Source organism: Athene cunicularia, assembly GCF_003259725.1.
Source record: "Athene cunicularia isolate RWA chromosome 3 unlocalized genomic scaffold, athCun1 chr3_part1, whole genome shotgun sequence".
Lineage (NCBI taxonomy): Eukaryota > Metazoa > Chordata > Aves > Strigiformes > Strigidae > Athene > Athene cunicularia.
In genome coordinates this window covers 122,890,315-122,909,635 of record NW_020799097.1, presented here as the reverse complement: position 1 = coordinate 122,909,635, position 19,321 = coordinate 122,890,315, and the positions used below count along the sequence as shown (strand labels likewise).

Here is a 19,321-nt window from a genome sequence, read left to right as displayed (position 1 = left end):
GTTTTTTTCTGGTGTGTAATTTGTTATGCTACTGTGTGCCCTAATTGGAGAGGTGGTTTAATTTGGTCTCATTGGGTACTCATTATAAGGTGATCCATTACAAAATGATGGGTTTCAGGTTGCTAGAGAGTTTTTTTTTTTTTATAGAGTGACAGAAATCCAGATTAAAACACTGGACTCTTTTACATCTCTCAACACACTTAGCTGTTTTAATACTGTTTACGAAAAAATCTGACATTCTGGAATATATTTTAATTAAGTTTTACAGATCTATGCATCATCTGAAAAGTGTAAAATTGATTTGGAAATATAAATCCAATTGGTTTCCAGTGGGACACATGCTTTTAATTTTTTTACCCCAAACCAGGTTTCTGTTAGTAACCAAAAGTAATGCATATTCTAATAAAATTATTTATTCCTTTTCAGTTTGTGAAATGTGGCTATGCAGGCTCAAATTTTCCAGAGCACATTTTTCCAGCATTGGTTGGAAGACCTATTATAAGATCAACTGCTAAAGTGGGAAACATTGAAATCAAGGTAAATTTTTTTCATTATTATAACTTTCTAACAGATAAAAATAATTAGGGCAGCTCTTGACTTACGTAATGGCTGGAAATTATATTTTCCTTAATTCCCCTTTATGCTCTTTCGGTATCTCTTGATTCGTTTCTGTATTGGGTTTTAGCTTGTCACAAACTACAAAGTTATTAAGAGGGTAATCTAAAGCACTGAAGGCCTTTAGATAGTAAAACTGAGGAGGCAGCAGGTAGGGCTCAAGGGGTTCTGGGCAAAAAGCGACTTCAAATGCCAATATGTAAACAGTGTCAAGTTTAGAAGGCAGAAATCAGAAGTGGTTGATGTTTGTCACCGAGCTGTGCTGTGGGTTTCTGAGACAATGCTGAAGAGCTGCTGGAGCTTCCAGGTCTTTCTATACTGTTTGCTTTCTACTCAGAGTTGATCATCTGTGATCTTGTATGAGATGTTTAACCTTGGTTGTGTTTGCATTTCATTGTTTCTATTGTTTTTGTTTTCTTTCCTTTTTGCTGTTGGTAGACGTAGGTACTCCGCACCAGATAGAGATGTAGGGGCTGTGTCCAGGCTGCTTCATCTTGGGACGTTATTCCAAGCTTGGAATGATGGGGAACCACTGTTTGAGAATCTTTTCCTGAAGTCTGGGGAGCTATCATTTCTCATTTTATTTTGTAATTACAGACTAATGCTTCAGATGTTAGTAGTTGCTTCTGCACTACAGGCTTCGGTAAATGTCTTGGCCCTGGTGTGGTCACATCCTCCCTTTTTGCTTCTAGCCACACATTCTCACCTTGTGCTAGTCATACTGCTTGTGCAGTCCTGTGGTGAGCCGCTTTAGTGAGCTGATCCAGCTGAAGAAGAGTGATTTCTTTGTCAGGTAAAGTTTTGACTGCCTTAAAAGACAGTTGTGCAAGCTGCAGTTTGAGAGGAAGGCAAAAGCAGGAACTTGAGGGAGAAACAGGAGGTGATGCAGAGCTGTGGAAGCCCTCTTTTAGGCCAGTGAAGGTCAAGTAGAACAACTGTGTACAGGCTTTCAGTTTTGCCTGCCTTGTTGCTTCTGAGCAGCAGCTTAGTAAAATGAAAAAAAAAAACAAAACCAAACCCCAAACCTACCATCTGCCCAGTCCTCCTTATTTTCAGAACCCTGTGGGTGACAAGGACAACTTCAGTTATCTGATTTCTGATGCTGCCTGTAAAAAGTTAGTATTATCAGCAGAAGGCCGTACTAGGAAATCAAGAGGACAGAAGACATCAGACCTTTCTAAAATGTGCTTTTTTTAAAAAAATAACTGATACAGCTAGGATACTGTATTGAAAGGATGGAGATCTTTCCCTTTCAGAGTAGACAGGAAGTTTTTTAAGGAGTGGGAAAACATCTTCCATTCTCTTGTAAGACTTTGAGAGGTGTTTCTTCAGATATCTGCTTGAACTTAATGTGACAATTTCTTCAAGGAGGTCCTGGTACAGTTTTATGAAAGTTGTGCGGTGATTTACAAGTCTTAAGTCCAAGAAAAATTCTCTTGCATGGAATCTCATTGTTGAAGTCATGTTTTCTTTCCAGCTGATCTGATACAGCCTGTCCTGCCAGTTTTGGTATCCTCTGATTATCTGATAACTTAGTTTAATATCATTACAGATGACAGTGTTGAATTGGAAAGATAGGAGGTAGAAGTAATTGCTATGAGATCAGTATCAAAGTACCAGTAAACTATAATTTCGCATGCACTGCCCGTCTTCTGCTTGAGCATGGATCACATGAGTGTATCTTAGAGAGTATAAACGATGTGTCTAGATTCTTCTAGAAATTTTATAGCGTCTGCCTGTAATAGTTTGTCACTCTTTCTTAAGGAAACTGTATCAAGAGAAGAAATCCGTGCTACAGATACCCAAAGTATCCCAGTAGGATAATACAGTAGGAAGACTTGTTAAGTATGAGTGCTGTTTTTCTATGTGAGCTTATTGAAGATTTCCTAAAAAAATGTATTTTAGCAGATGAGTCTTATGCCAAAATTTAATTCTAGCCATTCACGGCAAGTTCTTACGGGATCAGTTTAAAACTGAGTAAAGGAAGCTGGCAAGAAGATTATCAGTTTAACTTTTCAAAACTATTCAGAAAAGCTGTCATTCCTGTGAAATTCAGATACTGTGAAGAGAGTCTGGAAGCTGGTCAAAACAGTGGTTATCATCCATCTATTGAGTTACTGGTTTCACGTTGCTTTGTTCACGTTTCCCTTCTGAATTCACATTTTGGCCAGCAGCAGGGACACAGGTTTTTTCCCCTATTTGGAGTCGCAAGTTAAGTCATAGACACAAAAGTTCAGTTCTTACGGGGATTATTTTGTTTAAAATTGCAACCTTAAAGCTCTGAATCCATAAGCATAGATGCTGCTCTTAGCTTTTACTGATTTACTAATCTTTGCAGCAGGTTTTGTGGTTAATAACCATCTTAGGAAGGCAGGACTGATGAGTAGCTTTGACTACTTTAAAACGATTAGGATTTTAGGGCAGATCAGACCCAGTGACCTGCTGGGCCATAGTCCATGTCCTACAGTTCTGCTCAGTTTCTGCCAAAGACAGCCTGGATAAGGTAATTCTCTGGATTTGAAGTGAGGAAGAGGGCCACGCTCTGACCAGCCTCTTTGGTAGGGCAAAGGCAGCTGCCAGAAAATCTATGCTCTTTTCCTTTGACGCAGTTTGCAGAATAAGTAGAATTGCCCTCTGGGACCTGATATTTATTTTACAGCTTTTGACAGCTTAGGTGACTCAAAGTGAATTTAATGGAAGGAGGAAAAATATCTCAATAATCACAGAAATGGCTTTACTGTAATGTTGGACAGTGTTTGTGCACGTACACTTCAAATATTTCACAATGCTTCCTGGCTGCTTTAATTATCTTATCTTTCTATCTCCATGGCTTGCTATAGGGAAAGAGCTTTGAGACACTGCTCTTACTACTGCACTTCATGATTGCTTGTTTCCATTCTGAGAGTAGATGCTATAATTGAAGTAAATATCTTGTGCGATTCCTTTTGGGTATTTTCTCCATGATAATATGAACAGATTAGCCTGCTTATAGGTGAATGCTTTTATGTTATAGTTTTCAGTTCTTGGGTATTTAAAGCAGATTTTTTAAAACAAGATTTAAATTTAGCGTTTGTCAGAGCTAGTTGTGGTCAAATGCCTTGAGTCTTGTCTAGTTCAGACAAACACCTTGCCCGGGGTAGAACTCCAGTGTTACAGAATATTTATGCACAGAATCCTATTTATGAGAAATAGGCATATATATATTGATCTTGTTTGCGACGTAAGATACATAAACATGACATGCTGCTGACATGTAGCAATAGCTTCCTTTAAAGACATTTTAATCTGAGATCTCAGAATGTTAGTTTGGCCTTAACTAAACTAACTCAGATCATTTCCTGCTGTGCGTGCATCTCTTTCAGCCTATTTCTACTGTGTACTTAAAATAATTTGAGAATTTCATTTAGGCCTTTTCTGACTTTCTTGCTTCTACCTTCTTTCTTCACCTTTCTTGACCTGTTGAAGTAGAATAACAAAAAGATGGTAAGTGAGGTGCCCCTGTGCTGTTTGTTTGCCATTTTTGCTTGATGGGACCTAGTAGCTGTTATGTTATTTTTTGATGCTATTCATTGTTTTGTCTTGTCCTACATTTTACATTTGAATACATACTTATTTTGGACGTTGTTCATTGCTTTGGTTTACTAGCAACTAATTCATGACAATATATTATGTATTGCTTCTAAATGCTACCTAGCCGTAGTTTTGCAAGATGTAAGAATAACTCCTAAAGAGCAACGTAAACTCAGCACCTTTAACAGTTGAAATTGCTGCATTTAACCGTACAAACCCAGAGCTTGAATAAACTTTCAGATTTCAGTTGGACAAATATTACTGAGTACCAAAGTGGTGGAAACACTGAATGTCATGGTAGGGGTTCCTCTGCAAATTCAGTTGTGCTGTCGTCCTTCCTCTTCACCTGCCAAGTGCGCGTTTGTTAGTGTGCTCTTGAGAACAACTGTTCTGCCCTTTAGCTTTGTTTTAAAAGGATGTGAAAGTTTTGTGCAACTTTCATTGCACATTTGAATAGCAGCTTTTCCTGGGCTTTGTCCTGTTTGGGAGCATAGAGCCTCAACAACGTATAAAAAAGGCTTTTTATTCTTCTAACTGGTGGAGTTTCTGTTGTCTTAAATTCTCAGGTGTAACATGGTTGCATGGTGGAGTTTTCATAGTATGGTTTCACTTGAATACATTTGATTTAAAATGTTAGTCTTGACTTCTGTCTTCTGTGCAGTGATGATCTATGCAAGGGAAAACAAAACCTTATCAGGGAGAGGGGTTGGAAGAGGAATGGTTTGATTTAAACTGTTTTCAACTAACTTCCTTCTTATGTAGTCAACAGTAATTGTTTAGATTGCTTCTTTAAAAACGCATTATAAACCAGATGCTGGATTTTTCATTGTGCATTTTATTTTTCCCCTAATATTGAACAGTAGGTTGAGTAATCCTCACTTCAGAGTTTTCTGTGCCACAGTAACTGCAAACTGCGGTGGCATGTTTTTGTATGAAGCAGCTGGGTTTTTTTTTCAATGAAATGAATATATGCTAGTATGGAAACAGTGCTATTGGTAATTAGAAATGTGTTTTTGTAGGCTAAATGTGAGCAAGTGAGTTGAGGCTTCTTTAGAAAAGTATGGCAAGTAATAGGGAGCAAAGATAACGTTGCTGTGCATGCTTCCTCTGGGAAGAACGTGGGAAAGGAGAAGATACGATGCTACTAATTTGAATGTGCGGTGTTTGCATAATTAACTTTATTAAACAGATTGCTTAATCAGTGTGAAATGACTATACAAACTATGCATTAGTTGGTTGTATTTGTGTAAGAATGCGTTACTGTGGTTTTGGGCTTGGGACTTTTGACATGGAACAGACGAGAGGATATTTTATATTTAGATGTGTCTTTTCACACTCTACTGACATAGGCAATATGTAAACCATTGTTTCTTTTAATGTCTAGTGTGGAACTTCTGATCTCTTATTTGCTTTTGCTACTGTTCGGTATGCTTATTCACCACTCATTATTCCTGTTTTGGTATTGTGCACAGAAGTTTGCAACATGCATGGAAAAATATTCTGCCAATCCCACCTACTACCCTTATGTGCTATTTTGCGTCTCAGCCTTTTGAAATGAGTATTTGATAAGAGAATTTTGGAGGTGTCAGTGGAGAAACATCTGTACTTACAAAGGTCTTTTGGTATCTGGCTGTAGCAGGGTTTATTAGTTTGTTTAAGGTTAATTGGAGAATAGAATTGACAAAGTTTTGTTTTGGAAAAAGTTTGGGATGGGTAAAAACCAAATTTAAATACTACATTCAGTATATTCCACTTTTCTCCTAAGTACCTGAAAATGATTCTAAAATATGGGCATTGTTTAAGAACACAGTTGGACACAGGCTGGAGCAGTTCACTGTCATTCTTGAGGATTTTGGTGTGTGGAGAACTTTGCAAGCACTAACATGTTTCTATATTGAAATTTTACAGGATCTCATGGTTGGTGATGAAGCAAGTGAATTACGCTCAATGCTGGAAGTGAATTATCCAATGGAGAATGGGATAGTTCGGAACTGGGATGATATGAAGCACCTCTGGGATTACACATTTGGACCAGAAAAACTTAATATTGACACAAAAAATTGTAAAATACTACTGACAGAACCTCCTATGAATCCAACTAAAAATAGGGAGAAGATTGTGGAGGTATGTCTGTCTAGTAGAAACTGATATATACTGTCATTGAAGCATTGTAAAGAGTTTTTAACCTCCTGAAACACCTGGTAACTAATGGCTTGAAGCAAAGCAGTTCCGTTTTCTAACCAAAACTTATCCTCAGCCATAGTCATGAAGGCTACTGCGGTTAAATTCAAACAAGCTGACTTTGTTCAAAAGCTATATGCAGGCTTCTTGTCTCAAGTCCTATCACTTGTAAGACACAGGATCGGAAATACATGTTTATCTTCATGTATCCAAGACATACTGGTTACTAGCTGTTGGATGAATGTTAATTACTTAAAATGACTTGGACTCCTGTAAGCCAGTAACGCCTCAGAGGAGATTGAGGCTTGAGCAAGGTGGTGCTTACCAGATGGAGCAGTGGTGTTGGAGGTAGCAGAGACAAAGGTGTGATTACAACCAATTCACTAATCTTTGATTAATGCTCGGGATTATTAATGAAAGCCTTCAAAGAAGGAGGGCATAGTTCTTGGATCCTTGGTCTCACAGTGCTGCCATAGGCAATCTAAGCTCCATCTGAACTTTTTGTTAATGTAGGTTGTCACATGCATGTTGTTTAGCCCTAGTACTGTGTGACACATACTCAGCCTTGAAGAGCAGTGAAGTTTGATGGGAACAAAAAGTTTTGTTTCCTGTTTTGTTTTTGTTCTCAAGCATCATAGGTACTTTCAATTAATCAAAGTATTCAGTGTAATTTATAAAATGTGTTGTTAGAGTAGCTGATAGGGCAGGAAAAATGGATTCTAAGTCTAAAACCATATCCATTTATCAGAACTTCAAATATGAAAGCTTGTGTGTATATATATTTTTTTTCCCCCTCCAAAATCTGTTGCTTAGTCTAATAAGAATTTACCTTTATCATCATCTGCTGATCCTTCCTTTAAAAATCATTTTGTTGTCACAGCTACAGTAGTGCTTTCTGCAATGTGTCAGTGAATCTATTTGTGCTAATCTTTTCTTTCAGTGACTTGGGAGCAAGTGAAATATAGCAAAGCTGGAAAAACTTAAGTGAAAAAAGTCAATTTGTACAATCTGTATTCAGCATTGCTTAGCAATTGTGGGCATTGGGGACCTATTACCTAAGTATTATGTAATGCAACATTAGTAATACAGTCCATGGTACATCAGTCAGCTGTTGTATGATAGGCATAGCAGATTTTTCTGGGTGGCCTCCATATAGCAGGAATGGTTGAATTGCCTGTTCAGATTTCTTTTGCTTTTCAGCTGTCTACAATAGTGTTCTTGTGTCTGTTTTCCTACTACACAAAAAAGCCTGGGTTTTAGTTATTCTGGGACTGAGTAGTTTTGTACTGTAAATTGAAAAGGCTTGTATGGCTTCTGAAGTCTGATAAAATATTTGTATTGCTCCATTTGCTTTTTTTAAACCCCTCCACAGATTGTAGATACTTAATCATGATCCAGAAGATTAGGGAGACTAGAATCCATTTTTGTAAATTTAAATTTGAGTTAAACAGAAGCTCATTGTTTTTATTAATATTTTGAATGGATTGCAGTGTTATGAAGGCTAGCAATATTTAGTTTTTAACTGCAACCTATTTATACTCCTTCCATTTTTGACATGGACTTTTCCTTATTTTTTTTTTTTTTTTTTTTTTCCTAAAGCCTGCAGTAAATGTAATAATGCCTCTGCATTTTGTGATACAGTGCAGTAGCATTTTAAAAGAAAAGCTTAGTCGTCTGGACCATATCAAGATGATAGATAATTATGTTCCCTGTACTTCATTCTGCTTTCAGTAATTCTATCTCCTTACCCCATCGCTCCATCAAACTCAGCTACACAGTAATAGCAGCAAGTGTTCACAACAGTTGTGTTGTAAAATCTATTTTTTTTTTAAAGTGCTGGGTTTTTTATAGCATGTACAAGACACTGCTTGCTGCTCAGCTTAAATGAGTGTTTGCTGTTTGTTTGTCTCTAGTTATCTGCTGCCTTCTCTTTCTGTAGTACCCTCAGGAGCAGCCAAACAGTAGTGGCATATCATGTAGCTGTAGAGATACTCTAGCACTGTCACTGTTCCTAATCCCAGCCTGGTATTCTGTATTTTTTTTTCCTCCAATTTTTAGTTCTTTCTTTCTATGTCCAATTAGAGCATCACTTTGTAGGTAATCCAAAAGCTGGTGTCACGAGAAGAAGAATCTTTTCAGGAGAACATCCTGCCCAGTGCATCTGTATCCCATGTCAAGGCATTTTTAATGTCAGATAGAACAGATCTAGATATCTTGAAAGAAAGAGTAACACACCACAAAGGCCTGCATATAGGTTATAAAAGGGTTTTGCGATGGCTTCTAGGGTTTAGTGCAACATGTCAAGGCAGTAACTAATGCTATTTGAATATTCATTTTGTTGTATGAAGATGATAATTTAGATTTTTCCTAAATGAGGTTTTTATTCTGTAAGTGCTCGGGTTGTTTGAAAGGCTCATTCATTGGAATAGTGCTGGTTTTAGACAATGCCTACTCAGATGGGATTTCTTATTGAGTTGCTGCCCTTTTCTGGCAGACACTTCTGCTTCTTGTTTCTGAAGGTATTGCGTTATGTGCTAAACCGTGGCCAGTACGGAAGTCACTAGCCAACCCTGTAATGTCTTGCTCATTCTTAGATCCATGCACCTGACTACTGTATTAAATTTACTTTTATACTGGCTGGTTCACACTGGGGGTTTCTAAAGACCCAAACCATGATGCTCTGCAGCTCACTCCCTCTGTGTTCCTTACTGCTTGACTTCTGCTATACTGCGTGCTCACAGCGAATATACCAAGAAAAGTAGCATCAGTCTTCCCAGGAGTTTTGCAGTGTGCTTGATACAGCTGTGAAATCATTGTCTTAGCAAGGATCAGGTTTTTGATATGGGCCAGTCATTTAAAATCATGTTATTTTAAGAGGAGGTTCCTTAAATAGTTTAGAACTCTAAAATTGTCAGACATCAGCTTTTTTTCTTTAAAAATATTTAGGTATCTTTTACTTGAGGTGTGGGAGTTCTTAGGATTTAATTAGTTTCTAATCCTAGAAGTTGCAGAAGTGCTCAGGAGGCTGCAGAATAGCAAAAGCAAAACTTCAGTGTGTGCTGGAATAATTAGAATTCATCTTTTTTTCCTGGTAAAGCATTTTGAGGGGGAAACTGCTGTACAGTATGATTTGTTTACTTGGCCTTTTTTTGTGTTTATAAAGACAAGAAGATCGTATAAACTCTACATCCTTTAATCTTAGACTCTGTTTCTTCACTGAATCTAGTTTAATGGATAGGAGAACCTAGTCTACAAGATGGGCAGTTACTTTTCATGTTTCAGTAAAGAGTTCTGCAAACCTTTTCTGTATGTAACAGAGTTAGCCCTACCCATACTATTTAAATTGTTGTGGATTTTGCACTAATTCTAAAAGTTTGTCATCAGTTGCCCTTTAAAGAAGGGAAGAAGGCAGCCCAGAAGCAGAGAACAACTTGTGACAAAGACCTTATTCTACACTGATATGCATAGAAGTCTGTTTGCTCTTTACTTGACATAGTCTGTAGGGCTTGATGAAGACTAAAAAAAAAAAAAACAACCAAAAAACAAACTCTGAACTTCATAAGATTTAGAGCATACACCTTTAATAAACATCTTGTTCCCCAGTCCCACTTCAGTAATTAAATACTTGGCTGGTCTGCAAGTACTGCCCTCCTGCTCATTAAGCACTTTGGAAAATTGGTAAATCTGTAGAAATTGGTGTGTGGGTTTCTTGTAAGTATATGCTTTCATTGCTAAATGGATGTGGAATATTTCATACGGCTTGTCCTGTGTGAACAGGTAAAGTATAGAACTGAATGTACTACTTACTGCCGTAAAGCCAGTAGGTTTCTAATGTCTCTGTAGAATTGTGTGATGAAATTTACTGGAAAGTGATTTTTATTAGCAGAAATACAGAATTCTACAAATACAGTTTTCAAACATCTGTGGAATTTAAGTCTGTTTTGGAAGTTAATTTTTGCCTTCATCTTACAGGTTATGTTTGAGACATACCAGTTTTCTGGGGTGTATGTAGCCATTCAGGCTGTTCTTACTTTGTATGCTCAAGGTAGGCAAAGATAACTTAAAATCTGTTTAGTTTATAAATGTGTTTCTGAGCCAAAGTATTAATATGGTATTAATGGGTCTTGGACTTTCAGTGCTGTTCTAAGTAAGCTCATCTCTGACTTATGGGTTTGCTTTTTGTTTTGAGGAACTATTGATCGGCACCACTGTTGGTGGTGTTTTCATGAACCAGCTGTGGAGACGTGCTTGTAAATGCAAAAACCTCATTTATGAGAACTGTCATTGTTTCAGGGTGTAGTCTTTGGCTTCAAGTCTTAATGACATGCTTTTGATTTTCTGATAAAGGAAAAATTTATTACCATTAAGTGAATTTCAAGATGATGACTAGGTGACTTTTGCATTATTTTCAGTTCAAGAAAAAGTTGATTTGTTGCTGTAGAAAAACTAGAATAAATGACCCTCAGCCTGAGAAGGAAATTACGGATTCAGAGTTTGATAGAAATTCTACCATTAACTGCAACCCATATAGGATTTTAAGAAGTTACTCATACACATCAGTTCTAATAACATGACTCCTTGCATCTGTTTACTAGTGGCTTGGTGTATTTAGCTGCATATAATGGGACATAAATTTCCTTGACCATCAACATGTCACCATAGTTTCTGTGTCCAAGAGCAAAAGTGTTGGGGTACTAGAAAGGTGGTTCTGTTATGCAAGTCATTAAAAATAGTTAAACTAAAACCACTTTTGCAGACCTGGATATTAATTTTATTTGTTGCCATCTGTGCAATTACTCTTCTTTTTTTCTTCACTTGATTTTTCTTTGGTTTGATTCCTTGTATTTAATTGACTAACATACAGTCTTAAATTCTGCTGTAATTACACGTGTTTTACTGTATAGTGCTCAATTACTTTGTGGATAACAAAATGTACAACAACTTATAGCAATCCAGTGTTTCTACATATTATCATCTAAAACAAAGCTGAAGACCTTTTCAGATATAAAAAAACAAGTGGCACATAAGTAGAACATTTGCTTTTGAGAATTTAAAGAAGCCATTTAAAACATCCTACTCATTTATATTGCATTAAAGATTAAAGTAGTGGCTAAAATTGCATAGAGAGATGTGCAGTGCCTCATTTTGGTGTACCACACTTGTTGCCGCTGTTTAAAACTCTCTTAAAACGAATTGTTGCTTCTCCCTGGAATTCTGTGTGCTTGTGTATCTTTTAAAGGCAAAGGGTTTATATATCAAAACCTAGTTCTAGTTAGGAAATACTTTAGCAATTCCTCACAAAAGTCTTTTGGAGTTAGATGTAGTCCCTCGTGACTATTTCTTTCCTTACTGCGTGCGTCTGATTTTGTGTTTGCATAGCAGTTATTCCAGTTCACTAACAAATCTGAAGACCTGATCACAAAACTGAACCAAGGTGTGTTCTTTGGTTCATTCAAAGCAAATAACCAATTTGTTTGCCTTCTGTTTACAAAGCTTGAGTAAATTACAATAGCCAAACCAATGCACCTTTCCATTACATCTTAAATGTTCCTTCATTATTTTAAGGTCTTTCCTTAAAATACATTTTCTTGCTTGAGTTAGCTTGTGAGAAACTATAAAACTGTTTTCTAATCAACTTTCATCATTAACTCTGCTTCTTAGTTATTTTGTTAGTGAATTAGAAGCTTCTGTTTCTACATGCTTGTATCATCTCAGTCTTGTACACCTTAGAATTTAATGGGTTTATGGTAGATGTTTTTCACTGGTGTGATTTCTTTAGTCTATAAAAGGGGATCTGATTCAGCCTAACGCTGTTTCGGGGGGGTGGGCTGAATTAGATGTGTGCTATATAGTCTAAATATTCTCTACTTTATGAAAGCATTGTTTTGTTTTTTAAATACCAGTCAAAATCAACAAGTCCTTATAATGGTAATAAGGTAAACTTGTGGCCTAAATGCCTCTAGGTTTCTTCAGATTTGAAAAATTAATGTAAGGTTGCACAGAGACAGCTGAATCTGAAGAGGAATTTGTGCCTCAACAAGCTGTTAATCTTAGATATTCTTTTTAGAGTTCAATTTAAGATGTCAGAATACTAGATAAAATTGATGAATAGCAGAGTTATAAGCATCCAGGAAAAAATAGAGGTAATACTTTTTAAAAACTTATATGAAAGCATTTGTTATTATTAAAACCTTAAGTTTAAAATCCAGCTGGATAACAATCATATTTTAAATTGTGACTACTCTTTCCCAAACCGATGACTGCGTAAATAGAGGTTGTCTTAAGATTACAATGAAAAATTCTATCTTAAACTTGCTACTATTTTGCTCTATTTATGAAGGTGCTAATAAAAGTTGGACCTTTTTCTTTTTACCCCTCACATTTTTTTAGGTTTGTTGACTGGTGTTGTTGTGGACTCTGGAGACGGTGTAACTCATATTTGCCCAGTTTATGAAGGTTTCTCTCTCCCTCATCTCACCAGACGGTTAGATATTGCTGGGAGGGATATCACTAGGTACCTCATTAAGGTAAGCTGGAAAGAATTTAAGGTTGAGGCTGGTATCTGTGCTACAGTGATTCAAATGAAAATCCCTTGATAGCAAGAAACCGCTATATGTTTTGCCTTTATCATATTAATAATAAAGAACTCCTATATTCTCTGTATTGCTTCAGTCTGTCCTTATGTTTCCTCATGTAAATCACATGTGATATTATTGATATTATTCAGAGACTTCACATTTTCTTAGTGGCAGTCTTCTAGGAAGGGCTTTTATTCCATATTTGGGAGGGAAAACCTCAAAGTTGGCTTTCTTGATACATAAAATGAAAACTGTATTCTATCAGTTCTACTAATTATTTTCGAAAGGCTTTTTTCTTACAGTGTGGAAAATAACGTAGTGATTCTTCCCTGATTAATAAGTAAGACAGTATGTTTTACCCACTTGTTTGTTGTTTTTTTTTTAAATAAGAGCAGCATTCTGTATTGACAAATCTTATGGTTAAACTGGCATACTGGAGTGTTCTGAAGTGAAGTCCTTAATATAAGAATTATTTTGGTTATCTTTCACCTGTCTTTAATGGTTATACTGAAAGTTGTAAGGATGAAGATGATTTCTGACTTGGAGTAATGCTACTGCCATTCTGCTTTTCTGGTAATAATGTTGATATGCTGTGACAGATTTGACTTAATACTAAATTTGCAGTTAAAGAAGGAAGACAAACTTTTAAAGATACATGTTTGAATGTACCCACCTACTGATAAAGAGATCTGGAGTGTTCTTCTCCTCTACTGCTAACCTGGTATATTCCCTGTAGCTCCTCTTACTGCGAGGATATGCTTTCAACCATTCTGCTGATTTTGAGACTGTTCGCATGATCAAGGAAAAGCTATGTTATGTGGGATACAACATTGAACAGGAGCAGAAACTGGCATTAGAGACCACAGTACTAGTTGAGTCCTACACGGTGAGTGTTTTGAGACAGCTTTTCTTGTCCTGAACTTCATAGGCTTAAATTGAGGTAGCATTTAGCTTTGATTCTTTCAAAACTTTTGTCAGTAGCTCATTTCCCAGACACAGGAGTCTTTAGAATCAGATTACTTGGTCCTGGGAAAACTTTTAAAAGCTGCTTTTTTTTTTTTTTAAAAAAAAAGAGATTTTCCATAAAACTTTGTACTATTTTTGTCATTGTAGATCCTTGAAATTTGAATATAGGAACTTGTAGAGAAAGTGGACTTGCTCTAGCATGTCAGACTGTATTTCAGCTCCATCCCTCTACTAGTGACACATAGGAGACTGATATCTGGTGACAAGAGTGGTAAACTTGCTCTTGGTGGAAACTTCCTGTGATCACACATGGAAGAAAAGAACTTTCAGGAAAACATTACTCTTGCTGTAAGATCTTCTTTTAAATTGATATTAGGACCTGTATTGCAAGGAAATGTTTAGTAGTCAGTATCAATGTATCTGGTCCCTGATGTCTCTAAAGTACATAACAATTGAAGAATTTGTATCTTCTTTCAGTAGTACTGAATGACTTCTTGCAGTGGTGGCAATTATCAACAATTTCCTGTTTTAAAACATCAGGGAACAATGTAGGTCATTTCCTCTTGGTTTGTTTAGTATCCAAGTGGCTAAAAGTAGTCTTCTGATGTTTTTTCTTCTCTAGCTCCCAGATGGCAGGATTATCAAAGTTGGTGGGGAACGGTTTGAGGCACCGGAGGCTCTCTTTCAGCCTCACTTAATCAATGTAGAAGGGGTTGGCGTGGCTGAATTGCTGTTTAACACCATCCAGGCCGCTGACATTGATACCAGGTAAGAGCAGAACATTTAAAATCCTCTTGTCAGAGTGCAGGGGTGACGTGAGAACTGCATTCAAACAAAATAACATCTTTTGCTTTAGATGCCAATATGTGTTCTGCTGGGGAAAGGGGGTGTACTGGGAGTAGGGCTCAGTCTGAGATCTTGGAGTTTAACGGGTTTTCTGGAAACTTGACTGTCATTTGGTTTTCTGGAAACTTGACTGTCATTTGGTATGAATGAGCAACGATAAATTTTAAAAGCACAATATTTTTTTACTTCTGCTTTCTGGGATGCCTGGAAAAGCATGAGCAAGTCTGCCAAACTTGTGCAGTCTGTCTTTGTGTAATGAGCAGTTTTAGATTTGTATTTACTCCCTGTACATACAGGTACCTACTTTTTTTTTTTTTTTTTTTTTTTTTTTTGGTCAGGTCTGAATTTTACAAGCACATTGTGCTGTCTGGAGGGTCTACCATGTACCCTGGGCTGCCTTCACGACTGGAGCGGGAACTTAAACAGCTTTACCTGGAACGAGTTTTGAAAGGAGATGTGGAAAAACTCTCGGTAGGTGCCGAGTTGCTTCTTTATTTGTGTGGGGACGAGGTTTATCCTGAATCCCCACTAGAGGGAACCAAGTAGTCAGAAATGTAACAAGCTGCGAGTGGCTCTCCGTGCAACTTGCAAAATCGCCGCCTCGTTTCATAGAGGTGTGTGGTGTGTGTATACTTGGAATAAAGCCACCTTCTAGTCCGTGCTAATAGCGAGTAATTCCTGAAGTCGTGGATTAGTTTGAATGTAAAATGTGCTAGGGCACAACTTGTAATGTAGATTAAGCGAAGCTAATGAGTTCTTGTGCCTTAAAGTCATCATTGAGCAAAAATTACTTTTCTTTGTGGAAGTTTTGGTTCATGCTGTAAGCGAAATACTCAAAAGAAAGAGGCTAGAGTTCTCACCTTCGAGTGTAATAAATTTCCCCTGTTCGTTGGTGACTGTGATAAGCAGACAACAGCCACACAGACCTTACAGATGTAACACTGCATTGTAATGCTATCTGTGTTTCAAGGAGGAGATATTTAGAGAGAAAATTCCTTTGAGTGGAGTTTCTAATGCTGAACTGAATTGAACTTCCCTGATTATTAATACAGTGTTCTCTAAAGACCTTTTGCAGCTATAGGGAATGAGTCAGTTGTACAGAATGTTTTAAGTCTAAGACAATATTTCACACATAGCTTTGACTGTACTAATTTTTGCTCTTAAAGTTAGAGCTTTAGCATCAAAGAATTTAAGGAAATATTAATTAGCTAAGTTGTTCTAGATTGTGTAAATTTAAAATTGGTTCCATCTGCCCCTCTAAAACTTGGTATAATTCTAAAATATTGTGTGATTTGATGATCTGGTTACTTCTGATAATTTTAGCCATCAAAGCTTAGGAAGTATTTCACTCTTTTACCATGTTCATGAAATGCAAAAATACGGTGTTTAATTTTGTATTCTGACTCCTGGGCTTTTTGTGGATACTCTGAAAGTATAATTTGAGGGAAAGTGTCAATAGCTGTCTCTAATTGCCAGCAAAACCTAGTTATTTTACTTAGGTTGCACAAGCTGGAAGCTCAAGCAGAGCACTGTGCTAACATTTAAGTTTTTTGGTTGCATTTTTCTCACTAGACAGTTTCCATTTCATTGTTCTGGTGGGAAACAATTTTATTTCGAAGGGCTTTTTTTCAGGAATCCTATTAACAGTTTCTTTTCTTTTTCTTAGAAATTTAAGATCCGAATTGAAGACCCACCTCGTCGAAAGCACATGGTGTTTTTGGGTGGCGCGGTTCTAGCAGACATCATGAAAGACAAAGACAACTTCTGGATGACCCGACAAGAATACCAAGAAAAGGGAGTGCGTGTGCTGGAGAAGCTTGGTGTGACTGTTCGATAAATCCCAAAGCTTGTTCCCATCACATGTCTAAAGCTTTTTTTTCTTTCATTGCCAATCCCTGAACTCACTCAGCTACATGCTATGGAAAGGCCTGTCTGTGGCCTTTTGACCCAAAGGTCAGGTTTTGTTCTGGTTTCTTGGGGTAGCTTTTTGTTAAATGTTTCTTAATGTGGCTAAATTTGACTATTAAATTTGACCACTTCCCTGCAAACAAAACAGAGCAAGAGCAGCCTGTCTACTTCATTGTTCCTTCCGAGTAGGCAATTGGGTAATTCTGGTAGGCTTTTTCTTCTGGGTTTATTGCTGTAGTACTGCTAGCTTTTGTCTCTAGTTCACAAGGGGTTGTGTGCCTTTTTTAGCATAAGAAAACCTTTAAACAGGAGTTTTTGCTATTGGATCATTGTGGTGGTTATCTTTGCATTTTTTTGCCTCTCTCTACATTAAGATTATTTTTTTTTTTTCTTTCCTGCAATTAGGAATTTTGATTAAACATTGTTAGAAACTAGTTTAACTAGCTGGAATGGCTTTAACACACCGTTTTGATGTAATGTGGTTCCATATACACTGCTGCCTAAACTGGCTTCTGAGGTGATTTATCCTTAAAGGTGGTGGTGGGGCTTTCATACTGTATTTCTCTGAGTGGACATGTACACAGTTGCCACAAATGGAGAAACACCTGATATTCTGGCAAATGTAAATTTGTGGCCTTATGTGTCTTTTTCTGGCGAGAGGAGACAGGTTTGAGCTGTGTTGCTTTTCTGTTAAGGGATAGTTGGGGGTCAGTCTGACCAAAAATGCCTCTTTTTATACCTAAATTTTGGTACCGTGTTGTCTCAGCATAGGGAGCAAGAATGTTAAATTAGATTTTCTGTAATTGTTGAGAAACTTAGATATGCTGAGACAAGAGCCTCTAAACTTTTGAAGAGATTTAATACTTTCAGAAATGCTTGTGAAAACTGTAGCTATAGATATTAAACCCCCAAAAACTAACTTTTAAAAGTCTGTTTTAAGTGCTTGTATGTACTTCAGAAGCACTTCCATTAAACTTTACAAGTATATTAACCTAGTGCCAAGTAGTTACTGCAAATGGGTATTTCAATGACCAATGTTTATTGCAACAAGCAGATATTTATAAACAACCACTGGCAGTAGGTTATAAAGAATGACCTATATTTGTTCGAGTTAAAAATAACATTGGAATATGAGATGTTGTCGGTTGGTAAATATCCACAATTTGTTTTGTCCAGTCCTGATTTTTGATACTTAATATGGGATGGGAAAGGAAGTGAAAACCAGTGATGAAAATGCTGTTTCCAAAAGTACATTAAAGCTGAGTTGTTCTGAAAAATAGAAGTTGTCACTAGTAATTGTCAGCCACCTTCTCTGAGTATAGTTGCCTGTATTTTTTTTCCTACTAGCAGACTTGTAACTTATCTTTGCAGTAAAATCTGCCTTACATAAAGCATAGCAAAAACTGCTTGCATATGAATGCCTGTTAGACTTAGTTCTGCTTTGATTTTCATGGAAATATTATATCACTTCTTACTGGCTTTCCAAGCCTACCATAACATTTAAGCATAAGGAAGTTAAGATTTGCTTTTTGACTTCCAAACCTTGGAATGTATGAGATACGCTTTCATATACTTGCCATTTGTCTACATCTTTACATTAATAATTGAACCCAGGAACATGGAAATATTAAACCCCCTTGGATTCTTACAATTTTCTTTCTTTCTAAATCAAGAAGGCAAGCTTCCTTTTGGCTGAGCAAGCCGAACAGGCAGAAACCATGTCTGCATTTCTTTAATAACAAGACAGTCGCTATAGTATTGCTAGTAATGACCATTTAATTATAGGTGGGTGGGGTTTTTTGCAGCTATATTTACTCTTAACTTGAACAATATGAATTTACAGGCATGCCGGTCATGCCTCAGTGCATGCACTTAAGCAGTAATTAGATTTTTGGGGACATGAATGTAAGGGGTACTCTGAATTCCTGTAGTCTTCTGAACATTTAATAACGTAAGATTTAAAAATGTTGTGGGCTTGCTTTAGAGCTATGGTTTCTCATGTGACTGTCTCTGGGCTTTTTGGACAGTGTTGAGAATCATGGAAATAAACCAAAGAATGACTTAAAAACCTTTTTTGAATGACAATCTGTCATGTGATTTATCAAATCTAGACCTTGACCCTGCAACCCCTTTTCTAAACCATCTTCTCCCCTGTTCATTGGCTTTGGTTAGGTATGTGCATGTTTGAGTAAAGGTTTTGGAATTTGGCCCTTTCACTAGAGAACTTCACAGCACCATGAGTAATAAATGTCAGTTGATTGTGCAGAATCTTGGGTTTCCATGGAAACCGTGTATATATTAAAAAAAGAAAAAAAGCAACTAGCATTTTAAATTACAGCTATCATGGATTTGGAAGAATGCATACGTAATCCAAATACTGAATGGGATGTTCCAGTTGTGCTCAGTGTGGTTCTCCATGTGTGTGTTTGCACACATGAGACTGTGTGTGTGTTCTCTCAGCTGACAGCTTCAGTATTGCTACGAAAGCAATCTGGTTTTAAAGAGGTTTTTGTTTTTTGGGATTTTTTTGAAGACCAAATAACTTGAGTTGCATTTGCAATATGCTTCAGCTCCTATAAAATTAGAATAGAAGATGCCGCATCAGTTGTACTTTTTTTTTGGGAACATCCTATTTTTAATGTTAAGCTGCTTCAAAC

General features: G+C 36.9%; 1 protein-coding gene across 1 annotated transcript; it reads left to right on the top strand.

The window, feature by feature from the left end:
* Nucleotides 1–390: 390 nt before the first annotated feature.
* Nucleotides 391–19,246, top strand: ACTR2 (ARP2 actin related protein 2 homolog). The gene is made up of 8 exons (XM_026844852.1): nucleotides 391–537; nucleotides 6,094–6,309; nucleotides 10,339–10,411; nucleotides 12,757–12,893; nucleotides 13,681–13,830; nucleotides 14,533–14,678; nucleotides 15,095–15,227; nucleotides 16,423–19,246. The coding sequence occupies exons 1-8, from the start codon at nucleotides 391–393 to the stop codon at nucleotides 16,591–16,593; spliced, it is 1,173 nt and encodes a 390-aa protein (XP_026700653.1). The 3' UTR covers nucleotides 16,594–19,246.
* The last annotated feature ends 75 nt before the right edge of the window (nucleotides 19,247–19,321 follow it).